This window comes from Adiantum capillus-veneris, chromosome 18, assembly GCF_014529385.1.
Source record: "Adiantum capillus-veneris isolate H3 chromosome 18, ASM1452938v2, whole genome shotgun sequence".
Classification (NCBI taxonomy): domain Eukaryota; kingdom Viridiplantae; phylum Streptophyta; class Polypodiopsida; order Polypodiales; family Pteridaceae; genus Adiantum; species Adiantum capillus-veneris.
In genome coordinates, this window is record NC_140948.1 from 99,785,937 (window position 1) to 99,807,972 (window position 22,036).

General features: G+C 42.2%; 1 protein-coding gene across 4 annotated transcripts in view; it reads right to left on the minus strand.

Moving 5' to 3' along the window:
* The window catches only part of LOC147436081 (Pseudouridine synthase family protein), a 180,177-nt gene that overhangs the window by 150,508 nt on the left and 7,633 nt on the right, over positions 1-22,036 (minus strand). For all 4 annotated transcript variants that reach the window (XM_086488979.1, XM_086488980.1, XM_086488978.1 and 1 more), the window contains exons 2-4: positions 8,226-8,279; positions 7,377-7,422; positions 7,093-7,293 (exon numbers count right to left, since the gene is read on the minus strand). In XM_086488979.1, coding sequence (XP_086345105.1) covers positions 7,093-7,293; positions 7,377-7,422; positions 8,226-8,279 — 301 coding nt within the window. The remainder of the gene's footprint in view (positions 1-7,092; positions 7,294-7,376; positions 7,423-8,225; positions 8,280-22,036) is intronic.

A 22,036-nucleotide genomic window follows, 5' to 3' on the forward strand; every position in this document is an offset into this window, starting at 1 on the left:
AATTACTAAGCTAAGCTATGCTAATATAAGTGATTATGTGAGGAGATGTACATCTTTCTCGTAAGATACTCCTTCTTCCTCTCAATCTACTCTCATACCCTGCTAGCTCTCACCATCTTCGAAGGTGTGTGAGGTCTTGGGTCTGAGAACGGGGATAGTTCAAGTTGTGTTTGATTAAGTCTTTTGCTTAGTGTATGAAGCTTCCATCTTCATTGCACTAGCTAGTCTTGAAGGAACACAAAGAATTATATTTTACAATGTCTCTCTTGATGGGAGAAACCATAATACAAAGCCTTTTGGAGGGGGGACCGGCTTTTGGAGGGGGGACCGGCTCCATGCAAATCCGGTCCTCAACAGTTGTCAATAGCTTAATTTCTCTCTCTTTTGAAAGTATTGTCGATGCTGTCTAACTAGGTGTTATGCTTTTTGTTGCTCTCTCCACCCAAGCACTCTTGTAATTCTCATTAGGAATCTATTCTAATGAAATGCCCACTATGTTCATGCTAATTTCCGCTACACATAAGTTATTAGGCCATTAAATGTTACATTGGTATCAGAGCTCAAGGTTTCTCTTTTCTTGCTCAAGAAGGGAGGTCCTCAAGCTAGCTACAAATGGTTGGTATTATTAATTGCCTGTGAGTAAGTAGAATAGGGATTTTTCAGCTTTGCAGTGCGCCTGCCTTTGTGCAGTTAACGGGGCATCACCGTCGAGAGCTATGGTCTTAATAGTGGAGTCCTACGGGGCTTGCCTACGGCTTAACCACTATTGAGCTATTAGAAGCTTGCCAGGAGCCGGTGCTGTTTTGGTGTCGAAAGACCCTCTCTTCTATTCCTTGCAATTAATGGTATTCGAGCCGCGGGTATAGTAGCTTGAGTGCTTTTTCTAAAGGGGTAAAGAAGAGTAGCAACTAGGGCTTGAAGTGCCAAAGTATACCTAAAAAGTTTACACCTAAAAGTTGTTAGAATGGCTAACAATAGTAAAGAGAGTGAAATTAATGTTGATAACTTTGATTTTGCTCATGAGCAAGCTACTAATGATGCTTCAATGCTTGTTAACTATCTTGTTTCTAGGCTTCAACAAGCCATGGGCAATCCATCTCTCCAAAGTGAAGTGCAACGGCAGCTCCGTGCTCACGGGATTCTCCAAGCTCATCACCATGACGAGAGAACACCTAGGAAGCCTCCTTGTGAGACTACCAAAAGAGGTCTCTCTCCGATTCGGGAAGAAGAAGAGAATCCATATGAAGGGCTCAAGAATTTACTTCTTGATGATGCATCTCCTTCCCAAAGGAGAACTCAAGAGCCTCCACCGAAGGAACGAGAAAGAAGCGAGTCTCCCGCCACCTCGGCGGAGATGGCTCCACGAAGACGGCGGGCTAAACGCTCTCCATCACCACCAAAGCGGAGAAGACCATCGTATTCTTCTCCTCACCACAATTCAAAGAGGGATGATAAAAAGCAAGAGAAGAAAAAGGCGAGAAAGAGGACACCCTCTTCTCCATCTTCTTCATCCTCTTCCTCTTATGAAAGCTATGGTGAAGACGACAAAGATCAAGACAAGAAAAAGGCGAGAAAGAGGTCACCCTCTTCTCCACCTTCAAATTCTTCACCTTCTGAAGAAAGTGATGGTGCAACTTTTGAACCATCAAAAAGAAGAGGCCATAGGAAATCCTATGCCGCATGGAAGAGGTCGTCCAAGTTGAAGAAATTCAAAGAGGGAGGGAAGAGCATCTCTTTCCTTACCTATGATGGCACCTTCGGTGCTACGGACAAAGTCTTGGCCTTTATCCAGCAATTCGATGCGGCGTTTGGAGATGAGGGCTTCACGGAGTCCTCTAAGCTACGCCATGTAGCTATGCACTTTCAAAAGTCCGCCAGACAATGGTGGTCTAGCCTACGAGCCAACGGTGAAGCTCCACGAACATGGAAGGCTTTAAGAGCTTTCATTATGAAGCAGTTTTTGGCCACCGATGCCAAAGACAAAGTACTCACCGAATGGCGAAGCTTAAAGCTCTCTCCCAATGAATCCATCCACAAATATGTAGACAAGTTTTGGGACCTACAACTCAAAGCCACTATCTTCAAAAAGTTGGATTTTGGAGAGCAAAAGCAACAATTTTGTGCGGGCTTAACCGAAGGAATGGCGGAGTATGTCAACTCCCAAAGGCCACGTACCATATCGGCGGTAATACTACAAGAGTATGTTTCCAAATGTGTGGTATGTCAAAAGACAAAATTTGATAGAGGGAAGCAACCTGGATTGCTTCAACCCTTGCCAATCCCTAATTCACCTTGGGAGAGCATATCCATGGATTTTATCTTTGGATTGCCTAAGTCTATCCATGGGAATACGGGGATATGGACGATAGTAGACAGGTTCAGTAAACAAGCTCATTTTATACCCGTCAAAAAGACTATCAAAGCCCATCAAATGGCAACCCTCTTCATTTCACAAATTTTCAAGTACCATGGCTTGCCAATGTCCATAGTGTCGGATAGAGATCCTAGAATGACCAGTAATTTCTGGAAGGGTCTCTTTGAGAATTTAGGAACAAGGCTAAACTTCTCTTCGGCCTATCATCCACAAACTGATGGCCAAAGTGAAATAGCTAACCTAACCATTCTCGATCTACTAAAAGCCTATGTAACGGAAGTAGATCAAAGATCCCAATGGGAGAAGTACTTACCCTTAGTAGAGTATGCTTACAATAACACTGTACATACTTCCACAGGAAAAGCACCTTTCGAGGTAATAGAGGGAAGATCAAAAAGTCCCTTGCTACTTAAGGTACATGGGAAGATCTTCGCTGCAGATGAGTATAGCCGAGACCTACAAGAATCTTTCCAAAAGATTAAGGATGCTATCTCTATCTCACAGCAAAGGCAAAAGGCTGCTGCTAACAAGCACAGAAGAGCCCAAGCCTTTAAAGAAAACGATTGGGTCTTGTTAAAGTTTCCCAAGGCTCGATTAAGGCACACGACGGGCAAGAATCCTACGGGCCACCAAAAGAACTATGCTAAACTAGCAAAAAAGTACTATGGTCCCTTCCAGATTGTTAGGCCAATCAATGAGATGGCCTATCAACTTAAGTTGCCCAATCATTGGCTCATACACAATGCTTTTCATGTGAGCCTATTAAAGTCTTACAAAGGAGAGCCACCTCAAGAACCAACTATTGAAGACCCACCGGAGATCGAGGACCAAGAGGAGGTGCTACAGCCCGAGTCCATTCTCCGACATGAAGACAAGGTATTAAGAGGCGGTAAGACTATCCGACGATATCTTATTAAGTTTAAGAATTATCCTTTCGAAGATGCTAGATGGATGCAAGGCATACAATTAAAGGATAACCTAAACCTTGTCAATGCTTACAATGCTTTCCAAGAGTAAGCAAATGTACAAAATGTTAAAAATGAACAAAATTTTTGTCTTATAAGACTCTCTTTTTCTTTATTTGTGCACAAAAATGAAGTAGTATGCATGCTTAGATCAAGTTTGCGGAGACGACGTCTCCCAAACACCATGTAGAGCTTGTCACTCTACTATGGAAGACTGATAGGACTAATGTGCAAACATGCTTGCGGCAGCCTCAGGCTCTCAAGCGCCAAATAGACTAGTCATCCATTATGGAATGATGTCGTAGGGTAACATAGGGATCCTCTACCCGCTAAGAAAAGGACTCATGAATATGCTTTATCTTCTCTACACCATAGTCGAGGACGACTATGATTTCAAGAGAGAGGTAATGTCATAATAATCAATATCTAATTCTCCTAAATGATTTTCTCATATTAAACTGATCATTTAATGTGGGGAAGTGCCAAGGGAGAAAAAGCTAGAATATTGGTTAAGCTAGCAGACCGGCCACAGTAGGGATCCAAAGGAGGGAAAATAGGGATCCAAAGGGGGGGCCATCTGCAAAAGAGCCATGTGCAACAATGGGCTAAAAAGACCCTAAGGTTCAGCCCATTAAGACTTCCAAAATGCTAAGGTTCCAAAATTCAAAGGTTGTGTCCAAAGGTCAACCCTAGGGAAAATTGGATGCTTTGTGTGTGCTCTAAAAGTCTTTGCACATCCCTACATGGGAGGGGGCAAGCCCCAAAGGTAGGGGATGAGAGAGAAAGCCACACACACACACACAGGCTCCCTTTACACAAAGGGAATGAGGGACACATGTCAGCTCCCTAGGCCAGATGCCCACAAGGTGTGCCCAATTCCTATTGGAAGACCCTTGAAGTGGACCAATGAGAATTAAGCTAGAGTAAATGTAGTTTAATTAATTTAAAAAACATTTAATAAAAGAAACCAATGAGAATTAAGTCTCCTAGAAGACTATTGGGCAGTCTCCCAAAGGGTCCAATGAGCATTCAGAAGCCCCATGGCTTGCCTGATTTCTATTGGCCAGGAGACAAAGGGGTCCAATGAGAGTTTAGTTTAATTATTTAATTACCTAAAGCTCTCACAAAAGGGGAAAGGGGGACACATGTCAGAAGGCTATCACTTATGCTGCTTAATACCTATTGGCTTGACCTGGGGAGGTCCAATGAGGCAAAAGCCAGACCTAATTAGCAGCTAGGGCTCGCCCAAGAGAGAGAGGGGGCTGATTTTTGCTTGGCATTGACACACACACACTGACACTTGACCATGTGTGAAGGAAGAATACTCTATCTCCTCCCAAGCTTTAATGGAGAGCTCATCACCTACTCCAAGCTTGTGAGATAGAAGCCTACATCAACACTCTCTTGGCATGTGGATGCAAATCCAACCAAGAGCCAAGCTTCAATGCATGCTCATCTCCTCTACCAAGCTAATTACTAAGCTAAGCTATGCTAATATAAGTGATTATGTGAGGAGATGTACATCTTTCTCGTAAGATACTCCTTCTTCCTCTCAATCTACTCTCATACCCTGCTAGCTCTCACCATCTTCGAAGGTGTGTGAGGTCTTGGGTCTGAGAACGGAGATAGTTCAAGTTGTGTTTGATTAAGTCTTTTGCTTAGTGTATGAAGCTTCCATCTTCATTGCACTAGCTAGTCTTGAAGGAACACAAAGAATTGTATTTTACAATGTCTCTCTTGATGGGAGAAACCATAATACAAAGCCTTTTGGAGGGGGGACCGGCTCCATGCAAATCCGGTCCTCAACAGTTGTCGATAGCTTAATTTCTCTCTCTTTTGAAAGTATTGTCGATGCTGTCTAACTAGGTGTTATGCTTTTTGTTGCTCTCTCCACCCAAGCACTCTTGTAATTCTCATTAGGAATCTATTCTAATGAAATGCCCACTATGTTCATGCTAATTTCCGCTACACATAAGTTATTAGGCCATTAAATGTTACAATTCCGGTACAAGAAAATTATAGCAATTCCTCGTATGGTGATTTTTGAACTCCAGATCCTTCGTTTGAATAGGGAAAGGGGGGAGAAATTTTTGAACTCCAGATCCTGTGTTTATGAAGGGGAAGGGAAAAAGGGGCAGAAAATGTTCTTGTTTGCCGGTAATCAACAAGGGAATCTTTGATCCACACAGCCAATCGCTTGTGAGTAGACGCATCATGATCCATCATCCATGGGCGTGGACATTGCCACATCAGCCTGGCAGAGCCTCTTCCTCTCAAGAGTAGCCATGGTAGATATTAACAGGAGTAGGCCATTCATCAAAGACAATATTGAGGTGTGCATTGGAGTTCGAAACCAGTGTCTCACTTTAAGCAGAAGGGGATGTCACATGCACATGCTCTATGTGCTATGTGGACATGCTACTACCACGTCTTCAAAGACAAGGTTTTTCTATTGAGTCCATGGATCTAGTATATGGCAATTTTGTGAGCCTATTCATGGGACCGACATATCTAGACATGTCCAATAGATTCGATTTACATCGATCGGAATCCTCTTGCATAAATGGTTTGTAACATGTTTTTTGCGTGTTATTCCATGTTGGTTGGCATCCAAAAACACCAGCATGTGGCCTAGGATAAACCTCATGGCCCAGCTCTCCTATCAAACGGATCACTAGGTTTGGGAGATATGGGGCCTCATAGTACCCTATAACAATTCGGGAGACGCCTATCATATCACATGAGAGCCCGAAATGATTGCATCATTCCCAAGGCAAAAGATGCCAAACAGGCAACAACAAACAGAACTGGTGGTGCAAAAATCCCTGAAATTTTCAAGGAATACAAACCATAGGGGAAAACGGCCGTCGATTACCATAGGGCTGCTGCATTTCACGCTTTTGGCTCCTCTCTCACATGGCATAGTTTCATCTACTCTTCTACATGCCCAGTTTGGCCACTCGGGCATTTTTGTACCATGCTGAAACAAGCAGCTAAGGATTCCTGTGGATGGAATGCCTTAAAACATAAACTTTTTTAGTAGGCATTTGGCTTGTCATATCCGTCAAAAACATCGAAACATCCACAAATTCCTTGATGGAGGGAAAGATGGTCTTCATCAGCCACAAATTAATGGAGCATGGATTCTTGTATGCCACATTTTCAAAAAAGGGGCTTAAGCTATGTAAAGCCAACATTGCCCACACATTAGGAAAAAAAATATTTATGTTTTCTACTTTTGCAAGAAATACATGGCGTCCAAAACCCCTTGCTATGACCCAAGTTGAGCTTAATAAGAGCTCCACTTGGCACGTCTATGAGACTAGACAGGATTTTGAGAAAGAGACCACATGTTTAATATGGACTCCTCATTTTCACGCTTTCAATTTCTCTTATCAGGCCTTTTAATAAGCAGGCATACCTCTAGCCTGGGTCCTCCTAAGCTTTTAGTTGAGAGCCTTTCCCCCAATTCCAATTATTTTGATATGTACTTCCATAAGAATTACAGAATAAAAGACTTTCTGTTGATACTTCTCCCTTATCCTGTTTTCTCTCCTCTCTGTCAGTCTCACACTAGTGGCATTACAGACCATGCGGTTCATATTGAATTCATTCATGATATCTGACAACCCAATTGCGCACGCAATATTCAAGCAATTAGCCACCAAAACCAAAAACTTCACACAAGACACTCAGAGGACAAGTTGGTAAAAGGCCACATCGTTGTACTATCAGAAATATTTAACAACCAACCTTTCTGCACTTTTGGTTTAGAGATAGTGTGTGTTTCAAACATCTCTGGCAACAAACTTATGACCTGCTCACTCTCTACTATCTGAGTTTGAGTACTTTGCAATATACTTTGAGCTTCTTTTGCCTCACTCAATATTTCAGTTGCATGGTTCTCTGAAGTTGTGATGCCACAGGATTTTTGGCATGTAGTTAGATTGTCATCTGCAAAAGTCATACATAAGAGATTGGCATCATAAATCTGTCCTTCATGATGAAAATACTTGCTAAATTGCACGCTTACTCACAAGCAGCCGTCCCTTCTTGCTTTGTAATCAGCTGGACCACCCTACTCTGTAAATTATTACAAAATTAACTTTGCTGGAGTAATCAAATGGCTTCATAAAACCAGCAAAATTTGAACTTACCAATTAAGAGAGGTAACAAAGAGATTTAGAAATTACCAAAACAACTTCCAAAAGAATCAAGAACAAAAACTTGAGAGCTGAAACTAATGCTTTACTTTCTTTCAATTACACTCTTGATAAACAAAATATGTCCAGAAAAAAGAAAACAGTTTTATGAACAATAGATCATCTAAAGTTAAAGCTACCACTAAACCAGAAATCAGGAAAGTTGAAACCCGAAAAATCAACCTCTTGAGGGCAACAAAATAAGAGAAGACCACAAGACATTGGTTCCAAAATTACACCGACTTCTATAAAAAGAAAAAAAAAACTTATAAACCAAAGCACTGAGCTTTGTATTGTATGCACCCTCACTTCCCTGCCTATTTGAGCATTAAGAGTAGTTTCATAAATCTTATCATAATATAGGTCGCAATACTTCTCCTCCTGTATGTGCCTAAGAAAGAGGTGCAATTTTCATAAGAGATATCAATTCGTAAAGCCAACAAGATAAATTAAAGCAACGGACCTGCTAAGCCACAATAAACAAACACCATAAGAACCAAAAATAAACACACAATCACAACAACATGAAACTTTCCTTTTTCAGCTTTTCACTTTCACTAAAGCTATTACGGCATTCCAAGAGAAACTATGTTTTGTTGACAAAAGAATTACCCATATTTGCACCTTTTCTAACTATGCTACTTAAGCACAATCCAACAGAATTGAACTTAAGGTCATCGATACCTTCTCGAAATCGCAAAGACTCTCTTGAAATGCTGTATTTTGAGATTTGAGCACCTGAAAATAAACACATACCGCTTAGTTCCCTTCCAGCAATGTGCAAATTCAACACTTAAAAGCTACCGTGTGGCATGAAAGGACCACATTTTTTTATCAAAGATAATTGCATGCTAAGTATATGCGTAGGCATGGGTGAATATGCTGACACTTGTACCAGCCTTCCTTTAAAGTGCACATTGCAAGAAGTCAAATATGCATTTTAGCACATGGGCTCATTACAAGGTAATGCGCGTTTAACCTTCTGCATGTAGTATGTGCAGATCATGGAGAGCATACACATCATTTTACACACATGTTGGATTATAATCCAAGCATGCATAGAATTATGGGGACAATGAAGGGAGATACCCTCCAAATAGTAAATAGATCCTCCCCCAAAACCTGTGTTGCATAAAACATCTCGAATAATGCAAATAGTACGGTATTATTCACAAACACTAAAAATTATTCATGAATTTTCGAATAATATTAGCATATATCGATCGATTTATACAAAAAAAATTATTAGAAAAGTTTTCTCTTTCACAAATTCTATGCAGTAAACAATCAAATAATTCTAAGCCTATTTAGAAGTAAAAACATATGTACCTTTTTTCTATATCTACTATCTAAAAGTTAACTTTATGTACTTAAAAATGCCTTTAATCACTATGTGATAAAAACACTTAGTAGGTTAGTCTGCTACTTTTAAACACTACACAAAAATAGATATACCTTCATAAGTTCAGAATAGTCTGAACTCACGAATTATAAGAGGCAATAAAGCACTCATTAAATTATAAAAGCAAGAAAAAAAAAGAAAAAACAAAAACAAACAAACTAACTAACTAAATCACTTTGTTTGCTACGAAACAAAACTAGATAAAACAAAACATTATTAACTTAAAAATGTTTTTAGGAAAGGCATGCGTAAAATAAGTTGACGTAGCTTACTTGGCTTAAAACAAGTACTCAACTTCAAGCAAAAAAGGATAAGACATCTTAAAAACTTAATCCTAGAAATCCAACTTCACTCAACAACTTCTAAAGGAACACATTCTTAAGTCCTCGGGTAAGCTGAAAATGAAATCGAAAAACGAATACTACTACAAACCTACGAAGAGCAAAGATCCAAACTTGACAATATGTGACCTCAACTTCGCTGCTTGTCCAAACAGAAATAATAGATTATCACATTTATCATGAATAGCTTGGACAACAGCTATGACATCCCTACTCACGTCATCAATGCCCAAGAGTAGGTGCAGTTTTGTATAGAGGTCATTCATGCTTTGAACGTACTCTATAAAACCTACAAGCTGAGTTTCTATCACCCTCCGGAGGTGATGGGCATACTCAGCCATGATAAAGGCTAGCATTTGTCAAGCTATAGTAAAAATACTAGAGGCGCTAGAGATCAAAACTACAAAAAAATAGAGATAGATTATGATGAAATTTTTATCATAATCTATCGGGTTAGCCTTGTAGTTTGTGTGGAGGTGAGTTGTATTATGCAGGTAAAAAATTCTACTTTTATAGTATTTTTATATCGATCGATAAGGTATCAATCGATATGTAAGTAATAATACAAAGATTTTAAAAAAGTTGACATGTCATCGAATAATATGGTTGAATAATGTGGGTAAATGTACTATACGCCCATTATTCATGTATAAAATGTTTTGTGAAAAACGTATCATGCATCCTAGTCCAAACAAGCACAAAAAATTGGGATGTATTTTAAATCTTTTGTGTGTGTCATATTGTGTTTTGCTAAAAAGTATAAACCTTGTAGCTTGGTATGTACTCAAATCTCTGTTCCCTCCAATTGAGAATAAAGAAATTTTTCAAAAGAAAATAAATCATGACCTCATTTAATGCGTCTTTTCAAGAGGACTAATGCGGTATTGAAATTTTGGATTACTGAAATCCGTCCCAAAATAACAAGTTGTTTAGAAAATTTGACGAGACTAGCTCCTCTACTCTGGCATTATGGGAAAGAGTGATCAAAAAGATCACTAATTGTATTGCCACCCATCTACGTGACTGAGCAAGGTCCTTTTGTCTAGTATGTGCCAAGGTCATCTCCAGAATCCACAATCCACTCTTGCTCCTACCATGCATTGATCATCACAGGTGGGCTTAGTAAGCTATCTTCAAGATTTCTTCCTTTAGAATTTCTTTTATAAAAAGCAATATTTTGAGATCCGCTGTCACAAACTGGTGACGTGGCAACCCTAGAAGTTGTCCCAACTTATGGCCAGTGACGAGGGGACCCCGGGGACACAAGGAAATAAGAGAAATAAAGCGAAAGACTCGCTGCCGTACGGGTATCCGCAATTCACACTGCTGACGTGGCAACAGTACAAACCCTCCGCAATTTGCGAAGAAAAAAGCGTTGACCAGGCTATACTGATTTTCACCAAGCGCACTTGTTGCTTTTGGGCTCTCTGCTTTTGAGTGAGAAGCTTTGTAATGACGAGGCAACAAAGCAGATGATTAAAATTGCGAAGGATCCAAAATTTGCAAATTTTTTGTCTAAGCAAACCATTGCAGAAGTGCACACCCAGTGGCATAAAACCACACAACCATCCATCAGACCGGTAGTCAAGAAACCTCCTTCTTCAAGGATGTTTACAGAGCAAGAATTACAAGAGGTGGTTCAGACACAGATCAATCGGCTTTTGGACGCGAACAATAAAGCCAAAAAGCACGACAAAAAGCAGAAGAAAGAACTGACTTCCTCGTGTCACAAATTGGTGACGTGGCTGCCCCACTTTACACACACACCCGCCCCGGCTGGCTGAAATGCTGACGTGGCAGGTTTTTTTCCAAAATTCACGTTGTTTTGCTACGTGGCAGGCCAGTGCGGCAGCCCCGCAATTCACGCCGGAAAAAGCGGAACCTGATGATGTGGCTGGCTATACGGAAAGCCTACGCAAAAGCTAGCTGCTTTTTCTACGCAAAGGCTGGAAAATTCCTATGCTAGCTTTATTTTGGAGAAATTTTTTAAGTTGCTTTATTTTAAGAACTTTAAAAAGAAGCTTTTGATTTTTGAAGCTTTTGAGGCTCTGCTTTTAGCAACCCTTGTAACCTTTATAAAGAACCCAAGGGGGCTCCCTCTGCCGAGCATCTAGACGCAGAGTCTAAGAGCGAGCACCCGCGGAAGTTGTACTTTGCTCGAAGATTAATACAAACAGAAATACCGAAAGGGGCGCCAGTCTTTGGGGCCAATATCTAGGCAGGAACTCCGCCGGGCCGTGTCGAATCAATTCTGGACTGTGAACTGTTTTGAAGTGAATCTCTGTTGTGTCGCGGTAGAATCTTGACTTGGAGTGTCCAAGTTGGTTACAGTGGTATTAGAGCGCAGAAAGTTTCTTCTTCTACGGAGGATCCGATCCTTTTTACCCCGGACTTATTAGCCACTCCCACCCTTTATACATCACGCATCGGGCGCGCTCCCGTCTTCATCGCTCTGTCTTACACGGCATAAGGCCATTAAAAATCCCAAGTTACACATGGGTTCTGGTGAAGAATCTGACAGAGATGACACCTCTCAATGGGAAGGCAAAGAAAAGTTGAAGATCTGGCACGGGAACTGAAGAAAAGAATGAAGATTTGGGCCAAAAAAAAAAAAACGGACAAGTTTGCCAGAAAAGGAGTACAAACCTCAACTGCAAATTGGCATATGTGTGAACAGATTGATTAAGTACTCCAAGAACCCGAGATTGGTAATACACTTGAAGAATTACCCGATTGATACGAGTTACTCGAGATGGCGTGTGGCCATTGCTTTTACTCTCAGAAAGGGAGTAAAGCCGAAAAGACAGACGAGTGCAAAAAAGCAGAACATGTACTCATAGAAGGAAAGGACAAGCAAAGCTTCAGAAAGGGCAAGAAAAAGGCAAAGAAGCCTAGATTTCGCACAGTTTCTGACAGTTCTACCGAGGACTCATCCTCAAATACTTCGGACTCCGACGATCACATGTTTTATGCAAAGAAGAAACTTTTTTTTTTTTAAGCCAACCAATATGACTTCCTCGAAGATAAAAGCAAGAAGGTCAAAGAATTTAAAGAAGGTGGACAGTCGATTTGAATCCTTTTCTGGGTTCCGTGATGCTCGAACCTGGTGGTTCACTCTTCTATTGAGAAAGGAAGCTCCGGTTAAATGGTTGAAAGGCTTTTTATTTCTTCCTGGCTGACTTGGGAGTACGAACGAGATATACGAACTGCTTGGAATCATCTTCGGATGACCAAGGGAGATTCTTTGGATGCTTATTGCGAGAGATTTTGGAACTCTTTTCTACCAGCCTCTTCATTTATGAAGGTCTTGTTTAAGGAACAGATTGAGCGGTTTTGCTGCAGACTTCCTACAGAGATAGACTACTGCTTGGAACAGAAGTTGAATACTTTTGAAGAATTGATGGGTCATGTGAAACCGGGGTTTTGCAATACATTCGGGAAATTTGACTTGCCCCATTGATGAGATCTTGACTCAGAGAACCCAACAGACCTCTCACAACGAAAGTAGAAAGGGAAAGAGTTCCCATAACAACGAAAAGAATGATACACGTCCCCAACAGACTCTTAGAGAAAGGGTTATCTATCTCACAAAGGGGAAATGTTTTGGATGCGGGGAACATGGGCACATCTCCGCAAAGTGCCCCAAAAAGGCATAGCAAGAACGGACTGCAAATAGGTCAGAAAGTTCTAGAGCAGCAAAGGAATGTGGCAGAAAAGGCACATGAAAACAGAACTGGACCACATTGCGTGGGGCCCGAACCGAATCAGATGAACGAAAGTACAAACTTTGAAGTGAAAGAACAGGAAGCCCTCATTTTTCTTTGATGGAGCCAAGGCCAACTTCTTTTCACTTGAATTGGCGGCTCGATTTGGGATTACGCCTGACAGGCTGAGGCCACAAGCGGAGGTACTTCTAGCGACACTCGGACGGGATGATGCCATTACACCGATCATTGGCAAACTTCCTTTGCAATGTCGGAGGTGTTTAGGGCACGAGGACTTCTACGTAATGCCCTTGGGAGGTTGTGATGTCCTCCTCAAAATCCCTTGGTACCATACGAACAATGCCGTGGTTGACTCTCGGGCAGAGAAAGCGACCTTGACAAATGAAGAGCACAGACATTGTACTTGATGAAATTCAGCTTCTTTCCTCGATTTTCTGGAGAGAACTTAATGATGATTGAAGGTCGAATATGTTTTGACATAGAAAAAGAACGCCAAGATTTTCTCCACACTCATGCCGATTGCTTTTCTAGGCCTGCCAGACAAGTTACCACCAGCTTGTCCTGAGGATCATATCATCGATCTGATACCTGGAAGCACACCACCAAACCAGCCACCTTACCATGTGAGCCGAGCCCAGAACGAAGAAATTATGAACCAAGGGTCTTGTCCGGCCTAGTACTTCACCATTCTGCTCTCTAGTGTTGTTGATTTTGAAGAAAGACGGATCTTGGAGAATGTGCATCGATTATAGAGCTCTCAACAAAATCGCCATCAAGAACAGATTTCCGATTCCTAGGATCGATGATATTCTTGAACGACTACAGGGATCCTCGTGTTTTAGCAGGATCGATTTATCATCAGATCCGAATCGCCCCGGGAGATGTCTACAAGACAGCTTTTCGGACGACTTTTGGGTTATTTGAGTTTTTGGTGATGCCTTTTGGCCTAACCAATGCTCCTGCGACATTTAACCGGATGATGGACTTAGGATTTTTCAAGAGTACAAACTATTAGTTGGCACTTTCTTTGACGACATCATTGTTTTTTCCAAGGATGAGGCAGAACATAGAGAACATCTGTTACAGTTCTTTCAGGCATTATGAGATCACAAGTTGGTGATTAATGCGAAGAAAAGTGAATTTTCCTTACCAGAGATACAGTTTTTGGGACACGTCTCAGCAGGAGTGCAGATAGACCCGACCAAGATAGAGCCTATCCGTAATTGGCCCCATTTGAAGAATGTCCATGAAGTTAGAAGCTTCTTGGGCTTGTGTTCGTACTACGGGCGGTTCATTAGAAAGTTTGCAGAGGTTGCTTTCCCTTTGCATATGTTGACGCAGAAAGGAGTCGCTTTCTCGTGGGGATCCATAGAGATGACTGCCTTTCAGACATTGAAAGAGAAAGTGACTACAGGACCAGTTTTGACTTTGCCAGATTTGTAGAAGTCATTTGAAGTATATTGTGATGCTTGTGGTCGTAGTCTAGGTGCAGTCTTAATGCAAAAAGGCCATGTCATTATTTACGAAAGCCGATTGTTTTCAAGGCCGGAATTGACAGCACAAATTTATGAGAAAGTGCGTTTGGCGGTTATCCATGCTCTTACTCAGTGGCGACATTACCTACTCGGAGCGGATTTTACTGTCTTCACAGACCATCAGAGTTTACGCTACTTCTTGTCATAGAAGCAGCTATCGGAAAAGCAAATGCGGTGGGCGAACATCTTGTCACAGTTTCACTTCCACATTGTCCATGTGCAGGGACAGAAGAATTTGGTGGCAGATGCTTTGTCCCGGAAGCCGTTGGTTCTGGCTATTTCCGCGATACATCATAGGAGCTTCGAGGATATGGTCGATCAGTATGCCACAGATACAGATTTTGCAGATATTTTCACTCGGATACGGAATGGGGAGATAGTAGTGGGATATTCCATTCGGGATTTTTACTTGATGAAGAAAACTATGTTGTGCATTACACAGCCGTTGAGGGGAAAGGTTATGACCGAATGTCACTGTCCGCCTTTTACGGGTCACCGCGGCATTGCTACCAACTTGAAAGGTGTAGGGAGATACTCTTTTGGCCAAGACTCAAGAAGGACGTGGGCGATTTTGTACGCAGTTGCTTGGTATGCCAGAAGGTCAAGTTTTGACAAGCATAAAGCACAGGGATTGTTACAGCCTTTACCCATACCCATCCGCCCCTGGAAAAGTATTTGCAATGGATTTCATTTTTGATCTCCCGAAAACACAGCGTGGACACGATTGTTTATTGCCCAGATATTCATATTACATGGCATACCTGAGACGATTGCCTCCAAGAGAGACCCCATAATCACAAGTTTGTTTTGGAAGGCTATTTGGGAGAACATTGGCACGCGGTTGCAGTTCTCGTCATCGTTCCACACGCAGATTAACGGGCAATCAGAGATTGCTAATTCAGTGGTACTGGATTTGTTGAAGTCTTCTTCTTTGAATCTAAAGACTTCATGAGGTTTTTACCTTTGGTGGAATATGCTTACAGAAACACGATTAACTCTTTGATGGGGAAGGTGACATTTGAGATTATTGAATTTGCTACGAAGGTCACCCTTCCTTGGCACGAAAGATACGATTTTCTTCTGAAGCCGACCAATTCACGAGGGACTTGGACTTGGTCCGAAAGGCTTTGGAGAAATCTCAGAAAAAGGCAGCAGATCGATATCGTCGCGATTTGAAATTGAAGGAGAACGATTGGGTGCTCTTACGTTTTGAAAAGGCACACCTGAAAAAGAAAAAGGGAGAGGAGCAGCTTTCTTTTTCGAAAGCTTAGCATGAGATACTATGGACCTTTCCAAATTTTCCAAAAAGATAAATGATGTCTCCTTTGGACTGAAGCTACCCGATACTTGGAGAATTCACAATGTTTTTCATGTGAGTCTCTTGAAGCCTTTTGAAGGCGATGTGCCCGATGATGGGGAGCCAGATGAGCAAACCGAAGTGGAGGAAAACGAGCAGATATTTGCACAGAAAGATAGAGGGTAAAGCGATAAGACAGTTCTTGTTAAATTCAAGACTTGCTCCGCATTGGATCCGAAGTGAATGGAGGAAGAGGACTTGGCAAATACTCCTCAGATTGTGAATCTTTACCTTGAAGCATTTGATTTAGCATAGTCTATTCCAAATGGAACCCCGAACTCAGCTTGGGCGGAATTTAGTGCAGCGGGTATGCACAAGAGGGGAGTCGCTCCACTCCTTTGTCAACAAATTGCCCCGATTTTTGATACTAAAGTCACTGAAGTCTCTTTTGAGTTTCAAGGATACTGTGGGCTGACAGTATTCTGTTGTATGACTTTATGAACTGGAATTCCCAAAAACAATGATAGTGACTTGTTCTTGACTTGTTTAAGTGCAGAAACTGATAGACGAAATGACTGTAGCATTTCGGCCTGAAAGATCTTGATAGACATGGTTACAATAGGGATTAGACAATCGGGCCTATATGGGGTTCCGAGTGGATCTAGATGCGATTGCTAAATACGTTGCCGATTAATCATGGTCTGAGATCCGAATGAGTTTTTGAATGTGATTTGTCATGTGATGTCAAGTGATGTCCTATGATGTCGTGTGATGTGACTGTCGATTGGTACACGTGCTAGATGTGTGTTCCTAGTGCGTCGGTACTAACAGTCAGTGTCTGCTAAGATAGTTTATGGCTTCTATCTGTTTTGCAGGCGTAATCGAGGGCGATTACAATGCTTTCAAGAGGGGGGTATGTCACAAACTGGTCACGTGGCTGCCCCACTGTACACAACCCCCCCCCCCCGCCCCGGCTGGCTGAAATGCTGACAAGGCAGTGACGTGGCAAGTTTCTTTTCGAAATTCACGCTGTTTTGCTGACGTGGCAGGTCCGTATGGCAGCCCCGCAATTCCCGCCGAAAAAAGCGGAACCTCATGACGCGGCTGGCTGTACAGAAAGCCTACGCAAAAGCTGGCTGCTTTTTCTACGCAAAGGGTGGAAAATTCCTACGCCAGCTTTATTTTGGAGAGGTTTTTTAAGTTGCTTTATTTTAAGAACTTTAAAAAGAAGCTTTTAATTTTTGAAGCTTTTGGGGCTCTGCTTTTAGCAACCCTTGTAACCTTTATAAAGAACCCAAGGGGGCTCCCTCTGCAGAGCATCTGGACGCAGAGTCTGCGAGAGAGCGCCCACTGAAGTTGTACTTTGCTTGAAGATGAATACAAAAAGAAATACTGAAAGGGACGCCAGTCTTTGGGGCCAATATCTCTAGGCACGGAGCTCCGCCGGGCCGTGTCGAATTACTTGTGAACTGTAAACTCTTTTGAAGTGAATCTCTGCTGTGTTGCGGTCAAATCTTGACTTGGAGTGTCCAAGTTGGTTACACCTCGGATATTTGGGTCATCAATCTACTTTTTAATCGGCAAGAAAGCAGAAGAAGCGTGTACGATTTGAAGGACTACCCAGTTCCTCTACTTCTTTTTCTTCTTCTTCTTACAGTTCTTCTAGCTCTTCTAACTCGAGTGAAGAAGACAGAAAAGGAAAAAAGTGAAGCAAAAAGCAAAGCTTCGGAAAGGGCAAGAAAAAGGCAAAGAAGCCTAAGTTTCGCACAGTTTTTGATAGTTCTACAGAGGACTCATCCTCAGATAGTTCGGACTCCGACGATCACATGTTTTACGCAAAGAAGAAGCATTTCTATAAAGCCAACCAGTATGACTTCCTCCAAGATAAAAGCAAGAAAGTTAGAGAATTCAAAGAAGGTGGACAGTCAATTAAATTTGACTCTTCTTTTGGATTTCGAGATGCTCCGAGGGCTTTGGCCTTCGTATACAACAGTTTGACATAGCTTTCTCTAGAGTGCATTACTCAGAGCACTCCAAGATTCGGAGGGCTACCTCTTTCTTCAAGGGAAATGCTCAAACATGGTGGTCCACCCTTCTACTGAGAAAGGAAGCTCCGGTTAAATGGTTGAAATTCAAAAGGCTTTTTATTTCTTCTTGGTTGACTCCGGAGTACGAACAAGATATACGAACTGCTTGAAATCACCTTCAGATGATGACCAAAAGAGATTCTCTGCACGCGTATTACGAGAGATTTTGGAGCTCTTTTCTACCAGCCTCTTCATTTAAGGTCTCGTTTAAAGAACAGACTGAGCGGTTTTGCTAAGGACTTCCTACACAGATCCAAGATAACTGCTTAGAACAAAAGTCAAATTCTATTCAAGAATTGATGGGTCATGCGAAAAGGGGTTTTGCCATACATTCAGGCAATCTGACTTACCCCAGTGATGAGATCTTCACTCAAAGAACCGAACAGACTTCTAATAATGAAAGTAGAAAGAGAAAGAGTTCTCAAGAAAAGAAAGACAAGGATTCACGACCCCGGCTCACTCTTCAAGAGAGGGCCAACTACATCAAAGAGGGGAAGTGTTTTGGATGCGGGGAACATGAGCACGTCTCCGCGAAGTGCCCTAAAACGGCACAGCAAGAACAGAATGTAGACAGGCCAGAGAGTTCGAGAGCAGTTGAGGAACGTGGACGAAAAGGCAAGATGAAAGCAGGATTGGTTCCAAATTGCATGGGTACTGACCCAAGCACGACTGATGAATGTACGGAACTTTGTTGAGCTTGGGGCAAAGTGAAAGATCAAGAAGCCCTCATTTTCTTTGATGGAGGAGCTAAGGCCAACTTCATTTTACAGGAATTGGCGGCGCGGCTCGAGATTACACCTGATCGGATGGGACCACAAGCAGAGACAGTTCTAGCGGCACTAGGACGGGACGTGGCCATTACACCTGTCATTGGCAAACTTCGGTTGCATTGTCAGGGGTATTTGGGACACAAGGACTCCTACATAATGCGCTTGGAAGGTTGTGATGTCCTTCTGAGAGTCCCTTGGTACCATAAGAACAACGCCGTGGTCGATTATTTGGCAAAGAAAGCGACATTGACTAATAAAAGGGCCGAAAAATTGTACTTGATGTGAAATTGAAGGGCAAGTCTGTCCCTATTGTATCGGCTTCGTCCGTTTCGAAATTAATGAAATCCAGTCAATTTCTTGATCTTTTTGAAAGAGTTGAATGATGAACATAGGACAAATATGTCTGAACTTGATAAAGAACGCCAAGATTTTCTCCACACTCGTGCCGATTGCTTTTCTGAGGGCCTACCAGGCGACAAGCCACCAACTCGTCCTGAGGATCATACCATTGATCTGATACCTGGAAGCACACCACCGAACTAGCCACCTTACCGTATGAGCCGATCCCAGAATGAAGAGATTATGAACCAAGTGAAAGACCTCTTGGAAAAGGGTCTTATCCAGCCGAGTAGCAGATGGTGTCTATGTTCTGTCTCATCTTTGGAGAAGACTATAATATCATCAAAGAAAGTGCCAACAAAACATTTGTACTCTCTGAAAATCCTGTCCATCATTCGATTGAAAGTCGTCGGAGCATTGATAAGGCCAAAAGGCATTAACGAAGCTCGTCCAAAGAGCTGTCTTATAGACATCTCCCGGCACGGTTCGGATCTGATGATATCCGTTTTTTAAATCGATCCTGCTGAAACAAGAAGATCCATGTAATCGGTCAAGAATATCATCGATCCTCGGAATCGGAAATCTGTTCTTGATGATGATTTCATTAAGAGCTCTATAATCAATGCACATTCTCCAAGATCCATCTTTCTTTAAAACCAACAACACCGGAGAGCAGTAGGGTGAAGTACTTGGCTGGATAAGACCCTTTTTTAAAAGGTCTTTCACTTGGTTCAAAATCTCTTCATTCTGGGCTCGGCCCACACGATAAGGTAGCCGGTTCGATGGTGTGCTTCTAGGCATCAAATCAATAGTATGATCCTTAGGACGAGATAGTGATAACTCGCCTGGCAGACCCTCATAAAAGCAATCAGCATGAGTGTGGAGAAAATCCTGGCGTTCTTTATCAAGTTCAGACATATTCGTTTTGTGTTCATCATTTAATTCTATCAAATAGATCGAGTAAACAAACAGACTGGATTTCATTAATTTGGAAACGGCCGAAGCCGATACAATAGGGATAGACTCGCCCTTCAGTTTCACTTCAAGTACAAGTTTTCGGCCCTTTTCATTTGTTAAAGTTGCTTTCTTTGCCCGATAATCAACCACGGCGTTGTTCTTATGGTACCAAGGGACTCCTAGGAGGACGTCACAACCTTCCAAGGGCATTATGTAAAAGTCCTCGTGCCCCAAATACCCCTGACAATGCAACCGAAGTTTGCCAATGACAGGTGTAATGGCTATGTCCCGTCCGGGTGCCACTAGAACTGCCTCTATTGGTGGTCCCATCCATTAGATGCTTGGTTCTGCAAGGCTAAGGCTGAAAACCAGCATTGCTTGGTGATGAATGGGCTGAAAATTGCATGCTGAAAACGTTGGAGTGCTGAGGTAAAAAACGCTGAGTTTTGGTGCTGGAAACGCTGGTGATAAATGGCTGAAAACGCTGGTGAAGGGGTGCTGAAAAACGCTGGCTGATGCTTTGGTACTTGTGTTGTGGGTACTGCAGGTACTAGTACTACTACTTGCTGCCATGGGAGATGTGTAACAAACTTGGGACACCCCAAGTCAAGATTCTACCGTGACACAGCAGAGATTCACTTCCAAACAGTCACAATTTCACAATTAAGTCGCCACGGCCCGGCATAGTTCTGTGCCTAGAGATATTGGCCCCCAAGACTGGTGCCCCTTTCGGTATTTCTTTTTGTATTAATCTGTGTTCAAAGTACAAGAGAGTGGGTAGGTGCTCACTCTCAGACTCTGCATCCAGATGCTTTGAGAAGTTTTAGTAGACACTGACTATTAGTACCGACGCACTAGGAACAACACATCTAGCACATGTACCAATCGACAGTCACATCACATGACAAATCACATTCAAAATGATTCCAAATCTCAGACCATGATTAATCGGCAACGTATTTAGCAATCGCATCTAGATCCAATCGGGACCTCATAGATGCCCGATTGACTAATCCATATTGCAATCATGTCTATAAAGATTTATGAGACCGAAATGCTGCAGTCATTTCGTCTATCAATTCCTGCACTCAAACAAGTCAGTACAAATCAATCAGTATCATTTTCATTTTGGGGAATTCTAGTTCATAAAGTCATACAGCAGAATACTGTCAGCTCACCAGTATCCCTGAAACCCAAAGGGACATCAGTGACTCTGGATCAAAAATCAGGGTAATCTGTTGACAAAGGAGCAGAGCGACTCCCCCTTGTGCAAGCCCGCGCACTAGATTCACCCATGCTAAAATCGGGGTTCTATAGGAGTAGACTATGCTAAACCGAATGCTTCAAGGTAAAGTTCCACAATCCGAGGAGTATCTACTAGGTCCTCCTCCTCCATCCACTTCGCATCCAATGCAGGATAGTTCTTGAATTTAACCAAGAGTCGTCTAATCACTTCACCTTTAATCTTTCTATCTTTATGTGCCAATATCTGTTCTGGAACGAGTATCTACTCGCTTTCCTCCACTTCGGGTTGCTCATTTGGCTCCCCATCATCGGGCACATCGCCTTTAAAAGGCTTCAAGAGACTCACATGAAAAGCATTGTGAATTCTCCAAGTATCGGGCAGCTTCAGTCTAAAGGAGACATCATTTATCTTTTCTTTTATCTGGAACGGTCCATAGTATCTCATGCTAAGCTTTGAAAAAAGCCGCTCCTTTCCCTTTTTCTTTCTCAGGCGCGCCTTCTCAAAACGTAAGAGCACCCAATCGTCTTCCTTTAATTTCAAATCGCGACCGTGTCGATCTGCAGCCTTCTTGTGTCTTTCCTGAGATTTCTCTAAAGCCTCCCAGACCTTGGCAAAAGCAGTGTGCAAGTCCCTCGTGTACTGGTCGGCTTCAAAAATCTTATCTTTCGTGCTTAGGAAGGGTGGAACCTTCGGAGCACCTTCAATAATCTCAAATGGCGCCTTCCCCCTCGAAGAGTGGATCATGTTATTGTAGGCAAATTCCACCAAAGGCAAAAACTTTTCCCATTGAGTCTTC